General features: G+C 46.5%; 1 protein-coding gene across 1 annotated transcript in view; it reads right to left on the bottom strand.

Moving 5' to 3' along the window:
• Window positions 1-25,429, bottom strand: part of PBX4 (PBX homeobox 4) — a 62,750-nt gene that overhangs the window by 15,729 nt on the left and 21,592 nt on the right. The window contains exon 2 of the mRNA XM_068980026.1: window positions 23,413-23,486. Coding sequence (XP_068836127.1) covers window positions 23,413-23,486 — 74 coding nt within the window. The remainder of the gene's footprint in view (window positions 1-23,412; window positions 23,487-25,429) is intronic.

The raw sequence follows: 25,429 nt of genomic DNA, 5'->3' as shown, positions 1-25,429 counted from the left end.
CTTTCAATAGAAACTCTTCAGGCCAGGAGGGAATGGCAGACATACTTAAAGTGATGAAAGAAAATAACCTACAGCCCAGATTACTGTACCCAGCAAGGATCTCATTCAAATATGAAGGAGAAATCGAAAGCTGTACAGACAAGCAAAAGCTGAGAGAATTCAGCACCACCAAACCAGCTCTCCAACAAATGCTAAAGGATCTTCTCTAGACAGGAAACACAAAAAGGGTGTATAAACTTGAACCCAAAACTATAAAGTAAATGGCAACGGGATCATACTTATCAATAATTACCTTAAACGTAAATGGGTTGAATGCCCCAACCAGAAGACAAAGATTGGCTGAATGGATACAAAAACAAGACCCCTATATATGTTGTCTACAAGAGACCCACCTCAAAACAGGGGACACATACAGACTGAAAGTGAAGGGCTGGAAAAAGATATTCCATGCAAATAGAGACCAAAAGAAAGCAGGAGTAACAATACTCATATCAGATAAAATAGACTTTAAAACAAAGGCTGTGAAAAGAGACAAAGAAGGACACTACATAATGATCAAAGGATCAATCCAAGAAGAAGATATAACAATTATAAATATATATGCACCCAACATAGCAGCACCACAATATGTAAGACAAATGCTAACAAGTATGAAAGGGGAAATGAACAATAACACAATAATAGTGGGAGACTTTAATATCCCACTCACACCTATGGACAGATCAACTAAACAGAAAATTAACAAAGAAACACAAACTTTAAATGATACAATAGACCAGTTAGACCTAATTGATATCTATAGGACATTTTACCCCAAAACAATGAATTTCACCTTTTTCTCAAGCACACACAGAACCTTATCCAGGATAGATCACATCCTGGGCCATAAATCTAGCCTTGGTAAGTTCAAAAAAATTGAAATCATTCCAAGCATCTTTTCTGACCACAATGCAATAAGATTAGATCTCAGTTACAGGAGAAAAACTATTAAAAATGGCAACATATGGAGGCTGAACAACACGCTGCTGAATAACCAACAAATCACAGAAAAAATAAAAAAAGAAATCAAAATATGCATAGAAACGAATGACAATGAAAACACAACAGCCCGAAACCTGTGGGACACTGTAAAAGCAGTGCTAAGGGGAAGGTTCATAGCAATATAGGCATACCTCAAGAAACAAGAAAAAAGTCAAATAAATAACCTAACTCTACACCTAAAGCAATTAGAAAAGGAAGAAATGAAGAACCCCAGGGTTAGTAAAAGGAAAGAAATCTTAAAAATTAGGGCAGAAATAAATGCAAAAGAAACAAGAGAGACCATACATAGCAAAAATCAACAAAGCCAAAAGCTGGCTCTTTGAAAGGATAAATAAAATTGACAAACCATTAGCCAGACTCATCAAGAAACAAAGGGAGAAAAATCAAATCAATAAAATTAGAAATGAAAATGGAGAGATCACAATAGATAACACAGAAATACAAAGAATCATAAGAGACTACTATCAGCAATAATATGCCAATAAAATGGACAACTTGGAAGAAATGGACAAATTCTTAGAAAAGTACAACTTCCCAAAACTGAACCAGGAAGAAATAGAAAATCTTAACAGACCCATCACAAGCACAGAAATTGAAACTGTAATCAGAAATCTTCCAGTAAACAAAAGCCCAGGTCCAGATGGCTTCACAGCTGAATTCTACCAAAAATTTTGAGAAGAGCTAACACCTATCCTACTCAAACTCTTCCAGAAAATTGCAGAGGAAGGCAAACTTCCAAACTCATTCTATGAGGCCACCATCACCCTAATACCAAAACTGACAAAGATGCCACGAAAAAAGAAAACTACAGGACAATATCACTGATGAACATAGATGCAAAACTCCTTAACAAAATTCTAGCAATCAGAATCCAACAACACATTAAAAAGATCATACACCATGACCAAGTGGGCTTTATCCCAGGGATGCAAGGATTCTTCAATATCCGGAAATCAATCAATGTAATACACCACATTAACAAATTGAAAAATGAAAGCCATATGATTATCTCAATAGATGCAGAGAAAGCCTTTGACAAAATTCAACATCGATTTATGATAAAAAACTCTCCAGAAAGCAGGAATAGAAGGAACATACCTCAATATAATAAAAGCTATATATGACAAACCCACAGCAAACATTATCCTCAATGGTGAAAAATTGAAAGCATTTCCCCTAAAGTCAGGAACAAGACAAGGGTGCCCACTTTCACCACTACTATTCAACATAGTTCTGGAAGTTTTGGCCACAGCAATCAGAGCAGAAAAAGAAATAAAAAGAATCCAAACTGGAAAAGAAGAAGTAAAACTCTCACTGTTTGCAGAAGACATGATCCTCTACATAGAAAACCCTAAAGACTCCACCAGAAAATTACTAGAGCTAATCAATGAATATAGTAAAGTTGCAGGATATAAAATCAACACACAGAAATCCCTTGCATTCCTATGCACTAATAATGAGAAAATAGAGAAATTAAGAAACAATTCCATTCACCATTGCAATGAAAAGAATAAAATACTTACAGATATATCTACCTAAAGAAACCAAAGACCTATATATAGAAAACTATAAAACACTGGTGAAAGAAATCAAAGAGGACACTAATAGATGGAGAAATATACCATGTTCACGGATCAGAAGAATCAATATAGTGAAAATGAGTATACTACCCAAAGCAATCTATAGATTCAATGCAATCCCTATCAAGCTACCAACGGTATTTTTCACAGAGCTAGAACAAATAATTTCACAATTTGTATGGAAATACAAAAAACCTCGAATAGCCAAAGCAATCTTGAGAAAGAAGAATGGAACTGGAGGAATCAACCTGCCTGACTTCAGGCTCTACTACAAAGCCACAGTCATCAAGACAGTATGGTACTGGCACAAAGACAGACATATAGATCAATGGAACAAAATAGAAAGCCCAGAGATAAATCCACACACTTATGGACACCTTATCTTTGACAAAGGAGGCAAGAATATCCAATGGATTAAAGACAATCTCTTTAACAAGTGGTGCTGGGAAAACTGGTCAACCACTTGTAAAAGAATGAAACTAGAACACTTTCTAATGCCATACACAAAAATAAACTCAAAATGGATTAAAGATCTAAATGTAAGACCAGAAACTATAAAACTCCTAGAGGAGAACATAGGCAAAACACTCTCTGACATAAATCACAGCAGGATCCTCTATGACCCACCTCCCAGAATTTTGGAAATAAAAGCAAAAATAAACAAATGGGACCTAATTAAAATTAAAAGCTTCTGCACAATAAAGGAAACTATAAGCAAAGTGAAAAGACAGCCTTCAAAATGGGAGAAAATAATAGCAAATGAAGCAACTGACAAACAATTAATCTCAAAAATATATAAGCAACTCCTGCAGCTCAATTCCAGAAAAATAAACGACTCAATCAAAAAATGGGCCAAAGAACTAAACAGACATTTCTCCAAAGAAGACATACAGATGGCTAACAAACACATGAAAAGATGCTCAACATCACTCATTATCAGAGAAATGCAAATCAAAACCACAATGAGGTACCATTTCACGCCAGTCAGAATGGCTGCGATCCAAAAGTCTACAAGCAATAAATGCTGGAGAGAGTGTGGAGAAAAGGGAACCCTCTTACACTGTTGCTGGGAATGCAAACTAGTACAGCCACTATGGAGAACAGTGTGGAGATTCCTTAAGAAACTGGAAATAGAACTGCCTTATGACCCAGCAATCCCACTGCTGGGCATACACACCTGGGAAAACCAGAATTGAAAGAGACACGTGTACCCCAATGTTCATCGCAGCACTGTTTATAATAGCCCGGACATGGAAGCAACCTAGATGTCCATCAGCAGATTAATGGATAAGAAAGCTGTGGTACATATACACAATGGAGTATTACTCAGCCATTAGAAAGAATATATTTGAATCAGTTCTAATGAGGTGGATGAAACTGGAGCCTATTATACAGAGTGAAGTAGGCCAGAAAGAAAAACACCAGTACAATATACTAATGCATATATATGGAATGTAGAAAGATAGTAACGATAACCCTGTATGCGAGACAGCAAAAGAGATACAGATGTATAGAACAGTCTTTTGGACTCTGTGGGAGAGGGAGAGGGTGGGATGATTTGGGAGAATGGCATTGAAACATGTAAAATATCATATATGAAACAAATCACCAGTCCAGGTTTGATGCATGATACTGGATGCTTGGGGCTGGTGCACTGGGACGACCCAGAGGGATGGTATGGGGAGGGAGGAGAGAGGAGGGTTCAGGATGGGGAGCACATGTATACCTGTGGCGGATTCATGTTGATGTATGGCGAAACCAATACAATATTGTAAAGTAATTAACCTCCAATTAAAATAAACAAATTTATATTAAAAAAAAAGAACTGGCCATCAAATTGGTTCAAAACTGGGAAAGGAGTACAACAAGGCTGTATATTGTCACCCTGCTAATTTAATTCATATACAGAGAACATCATACTACATGATGGGCTGAATGAATCAAAAACTGGAAATAAGATTGCTGTGAGAAATATCAACCACCTCAGATATGCAGATGATACCACTCTAATGGCAGAAAGTGAAGAGGAACGTAAAGAATCTCTTGATGAAGGTGAGAGAGGAGAGTGAAAAGCCAGCTTAAAACTCCACATTCAAAAAACTAAGATCATGGGATCTGGTCCCATCACTTCATGGCAAATAGATGTGGAGAAAGTGGAAGCAGTGACAGATTTTATTTTCTGTGGCTCCAAAATCACTGCAGATGGTGACAGCAGCCATGAAATTAAAAGACATTTGCTACTTGGAAGGAAAGCTATGACAAACCTAGACTATGTATTAAAAAGCAGAGATGTCACTTTGCTGACAAAGGTCATGTAGTCAGTGCTATGACTTTTCCAGTAGTCATGTATGGATGTGAGAGTTGGACCATAAAGAAGGCTGAGCACTGAAGAACTGATACTTTTGAATTGCGGTACTGGTGAAGACTCTTGAGAATTCCGTGGACTGCAAGGACATCAAACCAGTCAATCCTAAAGGATACTGATCTTGAATATTCATTGGAAGCACTGATGCTGAAGCTGAAGCTCCAATACACTGTCAGTGACAAGCTGACTCACTGGAAATGAGACTGATGATGGGAAAGATTGAAGGCAAAAAGAGAAAGGGGTGTCAGAGGACAAGATGGTTAGATGGCATCACTGACTCAGTGGACATGAATCTGAGCAAACTCCAGGAGGTAGTGGAGGACAGAGGAGTCTGGCATGTTAGAGCCCATGAGGCTGCAGAGTTGGACATGACTTATTGACTGAACAATGACAGCAAAGCATCTGAGAACCCATCATAAGTCAAGTACCCAACCAGGTGCAGGAGATTAAAAAAAAACAACAACAACAGAAACCTATGGGACCTATTCTCAACTGAAAACTCTCACAGAGAACTCTGAGAACAAAGAGAGCATCCTTTTCTTATACCTTGTTACGGGGTATGCATTATTGTGACCTTTTTTGGAGGGGTACTTTGAAATGCTGATTAACATCTTAAAATTCCTGTTCTGAGAACTTACCCTACAGGAACATGGACACCAGTAGATGTTATATTTATAGGGCACACAAGACTACACTGAAACTGTGAAAAACCAAACCTGCCTAGATGCCCAGGAATAAGGATACTCCTGGGCAGCAGATTGGCCCCAGGGCAGCCAGCAGCAGCAGAGGGACCCTGGAGCCCTCTGCTCCTAGGCATCCTCCAACCTATGGTCCAGCCTTCCCCAGACTCCCTTCCAAGCTACTCCAGCAGGAGCTTTGCCTTGACTTTTGAGTTGCATGGCCACTGACGGTTTACATGCTCAATGAGGACCAGCAGTGGGACAACCAGGGCACCAGGCATGTCACCCAGCTACATGGAGTGGCCGAAGGGCATGTCATTGCTAGTCAAGGCCTGACAAAACATGGTCCATCAGAGAAGGGAATGGCAAACCACTTCAGTATTCTTGCCTTGAGAACCCCATGAACAGTATGAAAAGGCAAAATGATATGACACTGAAAGATGAACTCCCCAGGTCAGTAGATGTTCAATAAACCAATGGGGAAGAGAGGAGAAATACCTACAAAAAGAATGAAGAGGCGGAGCCAAAGCAGAAACAACATCCAGTTGTAGATGTGTCTGGTGGTGAAAGTAAAGTCTGATGCTGTAAAGAACAATACTGCACAGGAACCTGGAATGTTAGGTCCATGAATCACGGTAAACTGGAAGTAGTCAAACTGGAGATGGCAAGAGTGAATGTTGACATTTTAGGAATCAGTGAACTAAAATGGACCAGAATGGGTGAATTTAATTCAGATGACCATTATATCTACTACTGTGGGCCAGAATCCCTTGGAAGGAATGGAGCAGCTAGCCCTCATAGTCAACAAAAGAGTCCGAAATGCAGTACTTGGTTGCAGTCTCAAAAATGACAGAATGATCTTGGTTCATTTCCAAGACAAACCACTCAACATCACAGTAATCCAAGCCTATGCCCCAATCTCTAATGCCAAAGAAGCTGAAGCTGAATGGTTCTATGATGACTTACAAGACCTTCTAGAACTAACAGCAAAAAAAGAGGTGTCCTTTTCATCACAGGGAACTGGAATGCAAAAGTAGGAAGTCAAGAGATACCTGGAGTAACAGGCAAGTTGGGACTTGGATTACAAAATGAAGCACAGCAAAGGCTAACAGAGTTTTGCCAAGAGAACACACTGGTCATAGCAAACACCTTCTTCCAACAATGCAAGAGATGACTTTACACATGGACATCACCAGATGGTCAATATAGAAATCAGATTGATCATATTCTTTGCAGCTGAAGATGAAGAAACTCTATACAGTTAGCAAAAGCAAGACCTGGAGCTGACTGTGACTCAGATCATGAGCTCCTTATTGCAAAATTCAGGTTCAGATTGAAGAAAGTAAGGAAAACCACGAGGCCATTCAGGTATGACCTAAATCAAATCCCTATGCAAGAGTACTGGAGCGGGGTGCCATTGCCTTCTCCTATGATTATACAGTGGAAGTGACAAACAGATTCAATATACTAGATTTGGTAGATGGAGTGCCTGAAGAACTATGGAAGGAGGTTCATAACACTGTACAGGAGGTGGTGACCAAAACCATCCCCAAGAAAAAGGAATGCAAGAAAGCAAAGTGGTTGTCTGAGAAGTGCTTACAAGTAGCTGAGAAAAGAAGAGAAGTGAAAGGCAAAGAGGAAAGGGAAAGATACACCTAACTGAATGCAGAGTTCCAGAGAATAGCAAGGAGAGATAAGAAAGCCTTCTTAAGTGAACATTGCAAAGAAATAGAGGAACAGAATATAAAGGGGAAGTCTAGAGGTCTCTTTAAGAAAACTAGAGATACCAAGGGAACGTTTCATGCAAAGATGGGCTCAATAAAGGACAGAAACGACAGAAGCAGAAGACATTAAGAAGAGGCAGCCAGAATACACAGAAGAACCGTACAAAAAAGCCCATAATGACCCAGAAAACCACGATGGTGTGGCCACTTGCCTAGAGCCGGACGTCCTGGAGTGTGAAGTCAAGTGGGCCTCAGGAAGCATTGCTACAAACAAAGCTAGTGGAGGTGATGGAATTCCAGCTGAGCTATTTCAAATCCTAAAAGATGATGCTGTTAAAGTGCTATACTCAATATGCCAGCAAATTTGGAAAACTCAGCAGTGGCCATAGGACTGGAAAAGGTCAGTTTTCATTCCAATCCCAAAGAAAGGCAGTGCCAAAGAATGTTCAATTACCATACAATTGCACTCATTTCATATGCTAGCAAGATTATGCTCAAAATTCTCCAAGCTAGGCTTCAGCAGTACGTGAACTGAGAAGTTCTAGATGTACAAGGTGGATTTAGAAAAAGCAGAGGGATCAGAGAAAAAAATTGCCAACATCTTCTGGATCATAGAAAAAGCAAGAGGATTCCACCCCCCCCAAAAAAAAAAACCACATCAATTTCTGCTTCATTGAGTACTCTAAAGCCTTTGACTATGTGGATCACAACAAACTGTGGAATATTCTTGAAGAGATGAGAATACCAGACCACCTCACCTGCCTCCTGAGAAACCTGTATGCAGGACAAGAAGCAACAGTTAGAACTGGACATGGAAAAATGGACTGGTTCCAAATTGGGAAAGGAGTATGTCAAGGCTGTATATTGTCACCTTGCTTGTTTAACTTACATGCAGAGTACATCATGAGAAATGCCGGGCTGGATGACTCATAAGCTGGAATAAAGACTGCTGGGAGAAATATCAAACCTCAGATATGCGGATGATATCACTTTAAGGACAGAAAGTGAAGAGGAAGTAAAGGGCCTCTTGATCAATGTGAAAGAAGGTAGTGAAAAAGCTGGCTTAAAACTCAACATTCAAAAAACTAAGATCATGGCATCTGGTCCAATCATTTCATGGCAAATAGGTGGGGAAAAAGTGGAAACAACGTCAGATTTCATTTTCTTGAGCTCCAAAATCACTGCAGTGACTGTAGCCATGAAATTAAAAGACGCTTGCTCTTTAAAGGAAAGCTATGACAAACCTAGACAATGTATTAGAAAGCAGAGACATCACTTTGCTGACAAAGGCTCATATAGTCAAAGCTATGGTTTTTCCAGTAGTCATGTATGGGTGTGAGAGCTGGACCATAAAGAAGGCTGAGCACCGAAGAATTTGTGCTTTCCAACTGTGGTGCTGAAGACTCCTTGGACAGCAAGGAGATCAAACCAGTCATTCCTAAAGGAAATCAGTCCTAAATATTCATTGGAAGGACTGGTGCTGAAGCTGAAGCTTTAATACTTTGGATACCTGATGTGAAGAACTGACTCACTGGAAAAGACCCTGATGCTAGGAAAGGTTGAGGGCAAGAGGAAAAGGGAGTGACAGGGGATGAGATGGTTGGATGGCATCACTGACTCAATGGACGTCAGTATGAGCAAACTCAGGGAGATAGTGAAGGACAGGGGAGTCTGGCATGCTGCCGTCCATGGCGTCACAAAGAGTTGGACACAATTTAGCGACTGAACAACAACAAAGAGACAATATGGCCGTCACACCCCAGGCCCCATGGTGTTAACAGTGCATATGTTACGGCAGGCGTACACACGTTAGAAGTTTAGTGTCCTCAAACTTGTACATTTTTGCAAATGTACCATGGTCCCAGCTGAGGACACAGCTCTGCTGAGCACCTCTGGGCCCTGTCAGTGGCCCCCGTGTGGAGCCCTTGGTCGCCCTCAGCACGGCCCAGCCGTCTCCCAGCAACCTGTCCCTGGCTTGACTGCGGCCATCAGCACATGTGACATTGGCACATTAGCTCCCTCTCACACACGTGCAGATGATCGATCACTATCAATCACAACAAGCTCGTTTCCGGCCCCAGGGGTGCTCCTCTGCTCCCCCAGGGCCCTTGACATTGGAGCGGGTGGCTCTGGAGACCAGGAGCTCAGCTCAGAGACACTGTCAGTTAGAGGCGTTCAGAGGAGGAGCTGGGATCTAAAGCAGAGGCACTCCCCACCAAACCACCACATTTCCTTATGTTCCCAGTTTACTGTGTGTTTAAAAACCACACAGTGAGGTAAAATAAAATTACGAACATCAACACGTTATGTTTTTTATAAGAAGCAATATGGAACTTCTATGGACTAACTTGTGTTCCCCAAATTCACACATGAAACCCCAAATGTCTATGTGAAATAGGGCCTGTGAGGAAGAAATTAAGGTCAAATGAGGTGATAGGGGCAGGGCCCTAATCCACAGCACTGTGGCCTTCTAAGCAGAGGACAGGGCTTCCATGGTGGCTCAGACGGTAAAGAATCTGCCTGCAATGTAGGAGACCTGGGTTCAATCCCTGGGTTGTGAAGATCCCCTGGAGAAGGGAATGGCTACCCACTCCAGTATTCTTGCCTGGAGAGTCCCATGGACAGAGGAGCCTGGCGGGCTACAGTTCACAGGGCTGCAAAGAATTGGACACGCCTGAGTGGCTAACACTTCATTTCAACCAGAGGAGGAGAGACCTCTCTCATCTACAAACCAGTAAGAGAGCCCAGACTAGGAACTGAACACGCTCCAGACAATAGTAAACCAGTGAGCAGCGGAGTTCCAATAACTGCTTACCAAGACTGCGGCCTGGGACTCTGCTCCTCCGTCCGTGTGCCGCCGAGCCTAACAGCGTCTGAGGAGGAGCCCACGTGCGGGTCCAGACGGGTCCTCACAGCTCTGCTTCACTGCCTTCAGGTCCCCTCGTCCCTGGAGCGCCTCTGGACCCTTCCCCTTCCCTGACAATTTTTCTGCTATGCGTGCACTACAAAGCAGGAGGTTTTAGTGTGTTTCCCTCAGTTCTAATCCAGACAAGGACTCCTCAAAAGCTCGTGTCTGGTCTGCCTTCTGTCTCCATAAAGGCCAGTGCAAACATGAGGGGCAGCAGCGTGACAGGTGAATTTATGTCTGTTGGATCTAATGAGATTTTTGAGCTTATTCTTTTAGATGTCTGCTGCGTTTTTTGTTTCCCTTTCCTGGTTTCCTTCCTTGTGTTTCACGTTGGTCCTGGACAGCGGTGAGCCAGAACGCTTCCTGTGGCCAGGGACACCCTGCGCCTGGGTCGCTCCCAGAGGCTGTGGGTGCGGCCCGGGGGTGCCCTAGCCCCAGCTGCAAGGTCCAGGTGAGGGGCAATCCTGCAGTGACACCCTCAGGGGGCAAAGCTGCTTCCTCTCACACATGTGCGGGAGGCCTGCCTCCCTGTGTGTCACGACCATTCTGTCTCGGGGTGGGGATGGCGCTGCTCCCCTGAAGGAGTCTGGACATGAGATGCTGAGGGAAAGCCCCGTGTGTGGTTTCATTCCAGGTGCTCCCATCGAGGGAACGCAGAGGCGCTAGGCAAGGAGGAGGGGGCCGGGCCCGGGTTGTGAGGGAAGAGCAATCCATTCTCATGGGAAGATCCATGTAGTGAGGAAGCAAGGCCCTTCAAACCCCAACAACGCCAGGTTGGTGGCATCACAGATGTGGCAGGAATTCAGGCTGCGGGTGCTTCCTTCGCAGAGAAGGCAGACCAGGCTTCCTGACCCAGGAGTGAACACCTCAGCCACGCAGCAGCATGGGAACAGGAGGAGGTGGGGGTGACGCCCTGAGGAAGGCAGCTGGCGGTGACTGGGGTGAGGAGGCGGGCTGGGCAGGGTCGGGGGCAGCACAACGAGAGGGAGGTGCGGGCAGTGGGAGGCCCCCCAGGTGGCCCGGGGACCCACCCTGAAGACGCGGGGCCAGAGCAGGAGCAGGAGGCAGCCCCACCCCCCAGCAGGCGCGGGGCAGTGACCCTTGGCCCCCACGTCCTCAGGTTCTGTTCCAGAAAGCTCCCTGGCACTGCCTGCTGCTGTCACTCACTCAGCTCCAACCTGGCTGCCTGCCTTCGGGCCTGGATCCCAGGCCATTCCTGCCTCAGAGACACTTTCCCAACGTGGAAGCAGAGATGTCCCATCAGGCAGGTCCTGGCTCAGGTCAGGGCCCCTGGGGAGACTGACCTGCCCAGCTGCCCACCCCACTGCCCCACTGCCTGCCCCGAGGGCTCTGAAGGCCACAGCGGTCTCTGCATGGCTGTGTGGGACCACCCTGCTCCCCAGGGGCCCAGGGACTGTTGCTGGCTCCTTCACTGCCCGGGCTCTGGTTCCCGTAACGTTCCTGGCCTCACGGAATCATGGCCCAGAAATAGTGACTTGTGCTAAGAAACCTCTCCCCAAAGGCTAGCAGGACATTGTAGGGACCAGCACTACCAGGCCCTCAAGGAAGAGAGAGTGCCTTCCTGCAACACTTTGAGAAAAGAGAGACACAGGAAAAGCAGCCGCTCACAGATGGAGACTGAAGGTGGGGGCTCGCATGCAGAGTCACAGCCCCACGCGCTCATGACCAGAGCCCAGACAGTAAAACACAGCCAGCAGCCCCAAGTCAGCAGCATCTGTGTGCATGTGTGAGCGCAGATACAGGGGCCACAGCCAAGGAGACTCACCTCTGAACACGGGGGCTTCCAAACTCTGTCAGTAAAAATCACCATTGTCAATGAAAAGCAATGTAAATCTATCAACATAAAACACCGCAGTAACCCCAAGGAGAAAAAGCGTATCTCAAAAGATGCAAAAAGAAACAAATTGATTAAAACACCCATTAATGATAAAAACCCTTAGCAACCAGGAACAGAAAGAACCCTCCTTAACCTGATAAGGGGCATTTCCCTAAAGCATGCACGCGCACACACACACACACACACTTAGACGTACTGGGGACCCTTTTGAGGCACTACTTCAAGTCAGACACTGTCCTGTAGGTGCTGGTCAAGCAGATGGCCCAGAACCTAGAAAGGGACAGATGGGCAAAGTGAAGATGGGAGATGTCACCTACTTACAGGCTGAAGGGCATCCCTGTGTGGCTGGAGTCCCCCAGGGAGTCAGTGACACCACTGGCAACTCCCCTCTCATCCTCCACCTCACCCCCAAATTGGCCTCCAGGTGGGGTCGGTGCTGAGCAATGGCATTTGACCAGCTGGCCACCCGCACTGCCAAGGGACCTTTAGATTCTTGCTTCCTGGGGATAATTTGAAACACAGCCTGCTCGTGTTGAGAACTGTCTGCAATTACCTTTGAGGCAATGATTCCCAGGTCAGTTCTTTAAGCAAGATTCTAGATGAAGCCTTGTTTAATTAAAAAAATTTTTTTTGTATGTTATTTCTTTGGCTGCACAGGTCTTAGAGCAGCATGCAGGATCTTTAGTTGCAAGGCATGAGGGGTATTTTAGTTGTAGCATGGGGGATCTAGTTCCCTGACAAGGGATTGAACCCAGGTCCCCTGAACAGTCTTAGCAGTGGACCACCAGGGCAGTCCCTGAAGCCTTGTTTCAAATCACTAGACTTTCTCAGTCCCATGAAAGTGAAAGTGTTCATCGCTCAGTTGTGTCCAGCTCTTTGTGACCCCAAGGACTGTAGCCTGCCAGGATCCTCTGACCAAGGGACTTTCCAGGCAAGAATACTGGAGTAAGTTTCTAGTCTCTTCTCCAGGGGATCTTTCCAACCCACGGGTCAAACCTGGGTCTACCACACTGAAGGCAGATTCTTTACCATATTTCCCATAGGACTTCACAAAGAATATTTCTTTAGGGAGTGCCCTGGTGGTCCACTGGTTAGGTCTCTGTGCTTTCACCGCCAAGGGCCCTTATCAGGAACTAAGATTTCACAAGACGAGTGGTGAGGCCAAAAAAAAGCAAAAAACCAAAGAATATTCCTTTAGCAAACACTCATCAATTTCTGAAATCACAGCTGACATGAACGTTAGATATTCATCAGACTGAAGGGATATAACACTATGCAAATTATCATCAGTTCTAATCAATCTTTAGTTAAAATACATCACAACCTAAGCGCTGAAATCTCAACCAAATATGCAAGTTGTTTTCATTTCAATACACGCTTGCAGTTGTTAATTAAAGGCCTGTGATTCTGTCATAAACTACTGAACTGCTGATGCTCAGTAAAAATGGCATGGAGTTTGCTTCAGCTCTGTTTTCTTGTGGCAACAGGGCAAAAGGACAAGACAGAGAAATGTTGTAATAGAAAATGCAGCCAAGTAAAATGTCTAGAAAACTAGTCCATGGTCTCCTGTGAGGCTTTGAGAACATTTAAGAGCAACAGCCAAGAAAAACAGCACTTATGGATGGTTTCTGTCTACCTTAAACAAGCTTATTTCTCATCCCAAGAAATGCTCAAATTTCAACTGAACGATATCTAGAAGCTTCTGAAGTTGGGCTGCCCAAGGTGTGACCTTTACTTTGCTGAGTCCTGCACAGGGAGGTGACCAGCCCAGCAACACACACAACCATGTCCAATCCATTCTTAGGCTGGAAATCAGATTTTCAGGCCTGCCCCGGACCTAACTCCCCGGGATTGGCCCGGGGACTGCTGCCTGAGGGATTGGCCTGGGGACTGCTGTCAAGCAGGTTCTAGGTGACCGTCAAAAGGAGCATTCCCTTTTGAGAAAGGTCAGTCACTTTCACACCATGACCAGGTTTACTGATGTCGACTGTGGGCCAAGCCCGTAACTGGGCTGGGAAACGCTGCAGGCACGTCTGTGCGTTCATGGGCTGGCGTTCCAGGGCGGGGATCAGGAGACACTCCAGAGACAAACCCACAGGATAGTTTCAGCCAATGGTTAAGCCCTAAGAAGAAACTGCAGTAGAGATACGGATCCTGCAAGAAGGCGATGCTGTATAAGAATCTCTGTCCCAAGTCCTTAGGCTGTGGGCCCCTGACCAAAATCCTTCAGTCTCGGAGTGGTTTTTATAAAAGCTTCACTGAGAAATAATTCAGGTGACATGCAATCCACCCATTTCCAGTGAATAACTCAGTGGTTTTCCAGTGCTTTCACCAGGTTGTGCAACCAGTGCCTAGTTTTTCACCACCTCAGAGAGACCCCAGGCCCATCAGCAGTCGCTCCCCACCCTCCCCCCCCAGCCTCTGGTAACTACTAACCATCTCCTTCTGCCTCTTCTGGACGTTCCACCTAAACGGAGCCACATGCTATTTTGGACATTTTCGTCTGGCTTCTTTCACTCAGCATAGAGGTTTTTCCTTTTTTAATTGAACTGTAGTTGATTCAGAATGTTTCAGGTGTACAGCAAAGTGATTTTGTTATATATATATTATTTATATAATAATAAATAGAAACATATAACATATTAATGTACTATATATGTTATATGCATAATATATATATTTCTCAGATTATTTTCCATTATAGGTTATTACAAGATATTGCATATAGCTCCCTATACTATACAGTAGGGCCTTGTTAGAATAAAGGTTTTAAGGTTCATCAATGTTGTAGTTTGTGTCAGAAAACTTCATTTCTTTTTATGGCTGAATAGCATCCACTGAACAGATGGACCACATTTTGTTTCTCTGGTCATCATCATGGACATCAGAGGTTTTTTTTTTTTTTTCGTAATTCTTGATTTGTGTGTTTGTCTGTACTAATCCACCTGTCTGTCCAGCAGAATTTCCCCAGTGATGGAGTGTTCTGCATCTGCAGTGTCTAATATGTGAACCACCAGCTACACATGGCTACTGAGCACTTGAGATGTGGCTAGTGTGGCTGAAGAACAGCTTATTTAATTATACTTGATTTTAATTAACTTGAATGGAAATTGTCCCTGGGGGATGAACCACAGTCTGTGGCTGCAGAGGAGCTATGATAGGCTGGTCAGAACTGGAGGCTCAATTCACAAGTCACCCTGAGACTGTGGGGCCGAGAAAGGATACTCCGAGCAACCTGAAAAATAACCCCCAGCTCTAGGAGGTCTGCAGCCACAGTGAGCTACTCAGGACCAGCCAATCACAAAAGGGGGCCGAATTCCGAAAGAAGTCACACACTGGCCCAGAGGGCAGTCTTTGGGACAGACCCAACCAGAAGGCTGAAACTACCTACCACCATGTTACAACTGCAACAGCTCTGAGTGGCTGAGGAGGAAGGGAAACATGAGTGAAAAAAACAAAAGAACTGCTGGATGACTATGCCTGAGAGCTCCCACCCAGGCCCGGGGAGCAGCGGTGAGGAGGGTGGTCCTTTGCGTGGCAGTTCTTTACACCCACTCTGCTGATAGCAGCTCCTGGTGCTCCTCGGCTCCAGAGCAAGGCTGGCAGAGCTGGGACGTCTCGTTCCTCAGAGAGGAAGGGAAGCACAGGGGTGCGCTCGAGGCCAGCACAGGGGACAGGCAGGCTTGGGGAAGACAGGGCAGGGCGCTCGGTGCGGATTGCCTGGAATGCCTGGCAGCTCTTCCGGGGCGCTCCAAGAGGAAAGCTTTTTACACAAGCTGGCACTCGAGCTAATTTGCAGGTACAGCCTGACCCACACCAGGGTGTGTGGCTGTTCCTGCTCTGAGGCTCAGGCACTTCACACAGGCTCTGCTTCAGTCCTTGTCAGCACCACACACCTGAAACCCAAACAGAGTCCTGTCCTGCACCAGCCCCAAGGGTTTCAGGAAGGGGACTGGGCCAGTACTGGGTCCTCCCAGCTAACTTCAAAGATCTCCAAAAAGGGTGTATTAGTTCTCAGGAGTGCTGCTCCAGACACCAAGAAGGACGGGTGTTTCAAGGGACGGATGAAGAGGGGAGTGTTCTCCGAGGATACGCTTGGCCTCCGGAGAGTGCCACCACAGGACCATCCAGACAGCACACAGAGGAGAGCACGGGTGGGGCACTGGCATCTTGACCCTGGAAGATGTGCCGACATCCCTGCCACAGGCTGGAGGAGGCGTTGGACAGAAACTCCTGGAACTTGTAGGTAGGGCTTCCAGGAAAACTGGGCACCATGGCTCACACAGAGGACGGTGCTCTCTTCAGGGTGATATGAACGATGAACCTTGTGTTCTGAATCAGGCCCCAGACACCCAATCTTCCTGAATCCCGTAAGATGTACAAGGTAAAAAGGATTTCACTCAATAGGTATCAGTCACCAGAAACTGCTCTTTATTCAACAAAAATACAAGCTGTGTACACTGTGTGTCAGGCACCAGGGCAGTCCTAGGACATGGCCAGTTAGAGACGCTGCACTCACGGGAGGAGGCAGATGGCAGAGGCCAGGAGCCGCCGTGGAGGGAGCCAGAGCCGCAGACACGGAGGCAGCGCCTGGGGCCTGTGGGTGCAGGGTTCCCTCCCTGAGCCAGAGCAGCATGTGGAGGGGTAGCACGTGGCCTGGCTACGGGCTACTGCAGTGCAACCCTCTCTCTGGACTCCACTCTGCTCATCTTCAAAATAGGAGTGACGTAAACGTCTGTGCGGGGCCGCTGGAAGGTTGGGGCAACGATGCTGGAGCTCGCGGAGCTGCCTTGCTGTGGACCACACCCCATCAGTGCCTCGAGTTTGTGCTCAGTTGTGTCTGACTCTTTGTGATCTTATCGACTGTAGCTGGCCAGGCTCTGTCCATGGGATTTCCAGGCAAGAATGCTGGAGTGGGTTACTATTTCCTCCTCCAGGGGATCTTCCAGAGCCAGAGATCAAACTAGTGTTTCCTGCATTGGCAGGCAGATTACTTTATCACTGAGCCACCTGGGTACTGGCCTTTAAATCCTCTGTGCAGGTTTGGTTTTAGTTTTTATCCTAAAGGCTTGTCGCAGACATTAGCCAGAGGCAAATTTGGGTTAAATAAAAAAGCCGATGTGGGGCTGTGCTGGTGGTCCAGTGGTTAAAACTCTGCCTTGCAATGCAAGAGACACTGGTTTGATCCACCCTGGTCCAGGAAGAACTCACGTGCTGTGCAACAACCACAGAGCCTGTGCTCCGCAACACTATAGAGAAGCCACTATAATGAGAAGCCCGTGCATCGTGGTGCAGAGCAGCCCCTGCTCTCTGCAACTAGAGAAAGCCCTTGGGCACCAATGAAGACCCACCACAGCCAAAAAACAAAATCAATCAACCTTTAAAAAAAAGAAGAAAAAGCTGATGTGCCATCTCCTGCTGTGAGCGCCCCAGGAGGCCCAACCCCCAGGATTGCTCACTGGGCAGAGGCCCCTAGGAAGCCAGTGCAGAGTCAGGACCCTCAGCAGTTTTCTCTGGGCCAGAACTTGGTCATGCCTGGCCAGGGGGTTGGGGAAAGCTCAGGCAGAACTGAGATCTCGCTTCTTTTCTTTGTGGTCTGTCCTGAGACGGGAAGGCCGGTGGCCCGTGTGTTGGACACACAGTACTCCCACGACTGCACTTCCTACTAATATGAAAAGACGCCTGGCCACACTGAACCTGACGTTTAGGCAGCTCTTGGCAGTCGTGATGGCTTGTGTTTTTCAAGGCTGAGTGGTGCTGCTCCATCCTGATGCCATACCCCCAAACGTACCAGGCACCCTGATGTTTGAGCCAATCAGTGGAAAGGAAGCATGATTTTCTGAAAAAAAAAAAAAGCCCAGATCTGATGCGTGGCCTATACTGTGGGCCCCACAGCTGCCTTGGGACCCAGTCTGGGTGGGGTCAGAAGCCCTGAGTGTGACCCCTAAGCCTGGGAGGACGGGCTAGCGCAACAGCGTGGGCTAAAATGGAGACCTCAGCCAGTCCTGATGGCGGTAGGTGTCGAGCCGTTCTTCTTCTCCTGAAGTTGCTGAGTTGGAAGCTGACTAACGGCTGTCATCACGTCCGTACATACAGAATCAGATGAAGCCAAAGCGCATGTGGCCAGACAGTGCAGCCGCGGCACTCAGGAAGCAGTTCTCTGATCAGTCCCAGCATCTCGCTGATGGGAAAAGCTTGTCAAGAGCCACAGCTTCCTGAGATGACAGCTGATGAAACGACTTTTAACGATTGCTTATTATTGCCACTCAATTCTTTACTTTGCATAGCTAAGTTGTCAATAAAAACCTTAAGGATCCACACAGCCAAGGCGCTCTGATGACAGGGCCAGCTGCTGGGGGCAGTGGGGAGCTCCCCCAGAGGGCTGTTTCTCCCCTCCAGGGCCAGTTGGGGGCTGGCTGGGAGATAGCACGCCTCAGAGAGAGGCACCAACACTGCACAATTTTGAGGAAGGTGATCAACATCACACAGTCCACGTGGTACTAAGGAGCATGTGACTGTGCCGGGAGCTCCAGGTGCTGGACACACACCACGTGTCCCCTGAGGGCAGTGTGTTCCAGACCGCGGGGCTCTTGGGTTGGGGTGCTTTTCAGTTGCAGGAATGCTGCTTATCTGGTTCACACAGAGCTCTGGAGGGAGGTGCTGTGAGGCATTGAGAGCAAACTTGTTTATAAACCCCCCAAAAGCCCAACCTCTGTTTACTGGAAGCCATAATATCTGTGCCCCATAATAGAAATAAGGGACACAAATGAAAACATACATAAGTAAGGAACACAGAGGACAGACCACTAGACACTCAGACACCGTGAGAAGCACCTGAGCAGGAGCTCAGGGGTGGGGCATCGTAGCCCTGTCGGGCAAAGGCCTGTCTGCAGGGCAGGGCGACCTGGTTGTGGCCGTTGGAGGCTGAGGAGGGTGAGGAGGGCCGCCGGCAGGAGCGGGCGAGAATCTGGGTGGTGGAAAGGGATCCGTGTGGAGGGGAGGAGGAGGGATATGCGTGAGAGGGGAGGGGTGACTGATTAAATAAGTAAAGCACCGAGGATGACGCGTGCAGGGTTCTGACTGTTGGAGAGACAAGTTACCAATCCAGAGAGAGAGAGATGGAGTGAAGCCTGTGGTGCTGAACTGGGATTAAAGATACTGACATGAGCACCTGTCCTGGTGGCCCAGTGGTTAGGACTCCGTGCTTGCAGTGTAGGGGCACGGGTTCCACCCTGGGTTGGGGAGCTAAGATTCTGCGAGCTGTACCGCATGGCCAAAACCAGAGGGAGAGAGAGAGAGCAAAGAGTTATAATAGTAACTGACTGTTTTAAATAATACTCCATGAATCAATAGTGATACAAAACCCAAAAATGAATAAATGGGAAATTTAATAAGGAGTAGTCTTAGAGTACCTCCAACAGAATAATTATTACAAAGGGAAAAGGAGCGACTTTAAAAAGGAGAAGTCTGGCAGACGCCACCTTACTTGAGTTAGCAAAGTTAATGTCACCAAGAGGGCGCAGAGCCAATGTGGGCGCCGCTGACCAGTCTTTGTGTGAGAAGAGGCATGGCTTCCTTGTGAGGATGTGCAGCAGAAGTCTCTTCATGAGGAAACACCAGACAAGCCCAAAGGAAGAGGGCTCGCCTGTGACCTTCCAGATGCTCAGGTCGTGAGGGTCAGGGAAACACAGGGGTCTTATCACAGAGGCAACAAGACCAAAGAGACGTGACAACTAAAGGCGACATGGGACCTTGGCTCTTTTGGTCCTTTTCTCTAAAATACACCATTGGGGAAACTGGCAGAGCCTGAATGAGATCTGAGGGTTCCATGGTGGGTGACGCACCAGTGTTCCTCTTCTGACCGTGATGGCTGTTCTGCGGGTAAACAGGAGGCTGTGCCCTGTGTGTTGGAAATGTGCTCAACTGTGCAGGGCTCATGAGGCATCACGGCAGCAACTTACCCTCCAACAGTGCAGAGAGAAAGTTTATTGGTGCTATTCTTGGAACATTTATGTAAATCTGTGATTGTTTCAAAATAAAAAGTTAAACATGCATGAACAAACTTATCAGAACAAATGGAGACCACTCAAACGAGAGTGGCTTTGTAAACCAAATGGAATATAAGTTTCTGGGTTACAGAGTGCATAGAAGGTAAAATAATTAAAAAAGAAATACACCACAAGCTGGGCTTCCCAGGTGGCGCTAGTGCTAAAGAACCTACCTGCCAATGCACGAGATGCAAAAGATATGGGTTCGATCCCTGCATCGGGAAGATCCCCTGGAGGAGGGCATGGCAGCCCACTCCAGTATTCTTGCCTGGAGAATCCCATGGACAGAGGAGCCTGGCAGTTACAGTCCATACGGTTGCAAAGAGTCAGAAAAGATTGAAGCAACTTAGCACACACACTCATATCATACCACAGGCTAGTTCTTATGAAAAGTCTCAGTTTAGGAAGATGAAAACGTGTTGGAGGTAGATGGTGGTGATGGTTGTACAACGATGTGAGTGTACTTAATACCACTAAACTGAACACTTAAAAATGGCTGAAGCGGTAAATTTCATGTTATGTATATTTTATCGCAATAAAAAATATTCAAACTGTGGGAGGAAAAAAAGAATCTTATGTCCTTACAGCATTTGGGTGAAACTTAAATAGGTTTAAAATTGAATTTCTCTTTCAGTCATCAGATAACTGCTGGAGGCTGGCACTTCACCCATAACCTTACATCTCTGAGCTCACAGTCTTCAGTCATCAGGAGCTAAGTGTTGTCACTGTCCCCAGTTCACAGGGAAGGACTAGAGACAGGAAGATTCTCAGTCACGTGCCCGGGTGATGGAACCAGAAGCAAAAAGGAATTCAGGCCATGTCACTGCCCTCTGCCACTGTCCATGTCAAGTACACATCAAGCTTGCACCAATCTTGCACCATTTTTGGACTTACCTGGTGGATAGGAAACCACTCGCCAATGCAAGAGACGTGGGTTCAATCCCCAGTCTAGGAAGATCCCACAGGCCGCAGGGCAACTAAGCCCTGCACCATCACTACGGAACCTGCATGCTCTGGGCCCGCCAGCTGCAACTGCAGAAACCCATGCGGGCCTAGAGCCTGTGCTCCACAACAAGAGAAGCCCCCCAAAGTAAGGAAGACCCCAAATAACTGAATTAACAAATAGAAAAAGAAACATACTTTTATACCACATGTGTACTTTCTACAAGCCCCAGTATAACTGAAGTGCTATGCTCTAACGTGACACACAACGTTCAAATAACTGATCTCAAGAGACCAACTCTCTCTAAGAAATCAAGGGACAACCCTTCTATTGAGGACTTTAGTTTTAAAAATATCGTCACCATATTTTCTGGCTTCTCTTATAAACCATCTTCAGGGGACTTCCCTGGTGGGCCAGTGGATAAGAATCCCCCTGCCAATGCAGGGGACACAGGTTCGATCCCTAATTTGGGAAGATTCCACATGCCGTGGAGCAACTAAATCTGTGTGCCACAATTACTGAGCCCATGTCCCAGAGCCCATGAGCCACGACTGCTGAGCCGGTGAGCTGCCACTTCTGGAGCTCACGTGCCTAGAGCCTGCACTCTGCAACAAGAGAAGCCCCCACAGTGAGAAGCCCGTGCACCGCAAAGAAGAGCGGCCCCTGTTTGCTGCAACTAAAGGCCCGTGAGCAACAACGAAGACCCAGTGCAATCAAAAGTTAAAAAAAAAGAAACAAACCTTCAAACTGCTGTTAACCTTGACCAAGTGATCAAGGCCAGAACTATCAGTGGTAGGATTTATTGACAGCACATACCTCCGACATGAGAAACTGAGAAGTACACAGCCTTGCTTCTGTGAGATTTCTGCCAAAGACGCACAGCCTCAGTCTAATTACGCAGAAACAATGGACAAACCACACTGAAGGACTCTCTATAGAATGGCTGAGCAGTCCTCAGCAGAAGTATGAACATCATGAACGAGGACCAACAACAGAGAAAACTTCACAGGTTGGTGGTAACTAAGGAGACACGATGACTACATGCAGCGTGGATCCTGAAGCAGAAAGAGGGCATTTAGGGTCAAACCCAGGGAAATTCAAATTGCTCAGTTACAGAGCATTGCACCAACGTCAGTTTCCTGGTTTTAATCACTGCACTATGGAAACAGTGACAGACTTTATTTTCTTGGGCTCCAAAATCACTGTGGATGGTGATTGCAGCCATGAAATTAAAAGACACTTACTTCACCTAGACACATATTAAAAAGTGGAGACATTGCTTTGCTGACAAAGGCCTGCACAGTCAAAGTTATGGTTTTTCCACTAGTCATGTACGAATGTGAAAGCTGGACAATAAAAAAGGCTGATCACCAAAGAATTGATGCCTTCAAACTGTGGTGCTAGAAAAGACTTGAGAGTCCCTTGGACAGCAAGGAAATCAAACCAGTCAATCCTAAAGGAAATCAGCCCTGAATTGGAAGGACTGATGCTGAAGCTTAAGCTCCAATACTTTGGCCACCTGATGTGAAGAACTGACTCACTGGAAAAGACCCTGATGCTTGGAAAAACGGAAGGCAGGAGGTGGAGGAGGTGATAGAGGATGAGATGGTTAGATGGCATCACCGACCCAATGGATATGAGTTTGAGCAAACTCTGGGAGATAGTGAAGGACAGGGAAGCCTGGTGTGCTGCAGCCCATGGGATCGCAAAGAGTCGGACACAACTTAGTGCCTGAACAACAACAACCGTTTTGAAGGTGTTGCTGCTAGAAGAAGCTGGGAGAAGGGTATATTAGAACGTTCTGTACTCGCTTTTCAACTTTCTGCAAGTCTAAATTAATTCAAAATAAAAAGATTTTTGTTTAAACAAAAGAATTTCCAATGGCAGAAACTTCCATGGGGCTTACTTTGGATGCTTAAAACAACCAAAACAAAATTATTCTACTTTCCGAATTCTGTAATGTTAGATCCTTTTGTAAAACAATGGAATGCCACAATGCCTCTGAGGTTTTATACACAGAATGCAGCTGCTTGTTACTCACTGGCAACAGTACTTCTCCGGTTACAAACTATGAAATGAATGAGTGTAATACACCAGAAAGCAGGGCTGTGACAAGTCAGAAGTGAGTCATCTGAACCACTGCTGCCAGAGAGGGATGTGACGAGCAAGACGGCTCAGGATGCGTGTTAGGACTGAGCCAGGACCAGAGCTATGAAGTGGCTGCGGGCCTGGAGCCACACTGGCAGCACCTTCTCGATGGCCTACCTGTCTTTTCCTTGATCTCGCAGAGCACACTGTAGAGTGCAGGCTTCATCCGATGGCAATTCAGAGCGTGCTTTCTGAAAGAGAGGCGACAGACGCGCATGTGAGAAGGTGAAGAGTCATTCTGGGCACAAGAGTAAAGACCCTCCATCCTGAGTCTGCCAGTTCTGTTGAAATTTCCTATGAAAGGACAGAACCATAGCATTTCAAATAAATGCAATTTGTACCAAATCCAAACAGTAATATTCAAATATTCAAGACATTTCTCCTTAAACACTGCAAATTCGAGTAACACAAATGTGAAATTTCAAAGTCCAGTAATCTGAAAGCTGTTCGCATGTTGCCCTATAGCAGGCTTTCAGTGCATAAGTAAAACCCCAGTGGAACTATCCCAGTGTCCTGCAGTGTTAATTTAGCAGGACTGATGCTGAAGCTGAAGCTCCAGTACTTTGGCCACCCGATGCAAACAGCCAACTCATTGGAAAAGACCCTGATGCTAGGAAAGATTGAAGGCAGGAGGAGAAGAAGAGGGTGACAGAGGATGAGATGGTTGGATGGCATCACTGACTCAACGGACATGAACTTGGGCAAACTCCGGGAGATGGCGAGGGATAGGGGAGCCTGGGGTGCTGCAGTCCATGGGGTCACAGAGAGTCAGACACAACTCAGTGAGTGAAAAACAGCAACTGAGCAGCTTCTAGGTGCCACGCACGATTCCAGTGCCACAGAGACACAGAGGAGTTCCCGAGCAGCTAGGGTGGAGACGATGAGACACTGCACAAACAAACACATCCCGTCAGCGGGGGCAGGCGCTTTCTGGTGGCTTAAGCTAGAGTGACTAGAAGGCTTATTGGAGTTTGCATGTCTCTAAGGTGACATCAAAGCCGAGATCAGAGTGACAAGGAGAAGTCAGGCGGGAAGAGGCCCAAAGAGTAAATGTTTAGGCAGAGGAAACAGCCAGTGCCAAGGCCCCAGGTGTGGGGTTTCCCTGGTGGTCCAGTGTAAGGATCTGCCTTGCAATGCCGGGGACATCGGTTCCGTCCCTGGTTCAGGAAGCCCCCTCGTGCCTCATGGCACCACAACTACTGACCCTGTGCTCTGGAGCCCACGTGCAGCAACTACTGAAGCGTACAGGCCCGAGAGCTTGTGCTCCCCAAGAGAAGACCCTGCCATGAGAAGCCAAGTCCCTCAGCTAGAGAGTAGCCCCGGCTCTGCATAACTGGAGAGAGCCTGCGTGCAGCAACAAGGACACAGCGCAGCCAGAAGCAATAAATAGTGGGTAAAGAGAGCAGGGCGCTGTCGGGTAAGGGGCGAGGGAGACAGCCATATGGCTAAGTTAGAGAGGCAGGCGGGGCTGACTGGAGAGTCTTGTAAGTCAGAGGAAGGGCTCTGGCTTTTGCTCACAGTGGTGGAAACTGTGGCTGGCAGAGGAATGGCCCCCAAAGATGTCAGTATGGTGACCCTCAGAACCACTTAAGAGAGAAAAAGGAACTCTCAAGAAGATTGATGTTAATGACTTTGAAGCGGAAGGGTGAACTTGGATTACACAGATGGGCACAATCTAATTCATGCGTCCTTTCTTTTCTTCAAATTGAAGTACAGTAGAAATGGCAACGCACTCCAGTATTCTTGCCTGGAAAATCCCATGGACAGAGGAGCCTGGAGGGCCACAAGTCTATGGGGTTGCAAAGAGTTGGCACGACTGAACACACACGCATACATACATAGCTGATTTACATCTAATCATGTGTTCTTACAAGTGGACAAACTCTCCCAGCTGTGGTCAGTGAGAGAGAGGCAATGACCTAGGGTCAGAGACACTGTGTTGTGGGCTTTGAAGATGGAGGGACTGTGAGGCAAGGAATGCAGGTGGGAAAGGCAAGGAAGTGGACACTTTTCCAGAGCCTCCAGTAGGAATCCCCTGCTGACACCTTGATTTTAGCCCAACAAGAGCCCTGTTGGACTTGGAACCTACAGAAATGGAAGATCACAAATCTGTGCTTTTTAAGCTACGATGTGG

This window comes from Capricornis sumatraensis, chromosome 9, assembly GCF_032405125.1.
Source record: "Capricornis sumatraensis isolate serow.1 chromosome 9, serow.2, whole genome shotgun sequence".
Taxonomy (NCBI): domain Eukaryota; kingdom Metazoa; phylum Chordata; class Mammalia; order Artiodactyla; family Bovidae; genus Capricornis; species Capricornis sumatraensis.
The sequence above is the reverse complement of the archived record's forward strand: the minus strand, read 5'-3'. Positions and strand labels throughout refer to the sequence as shown.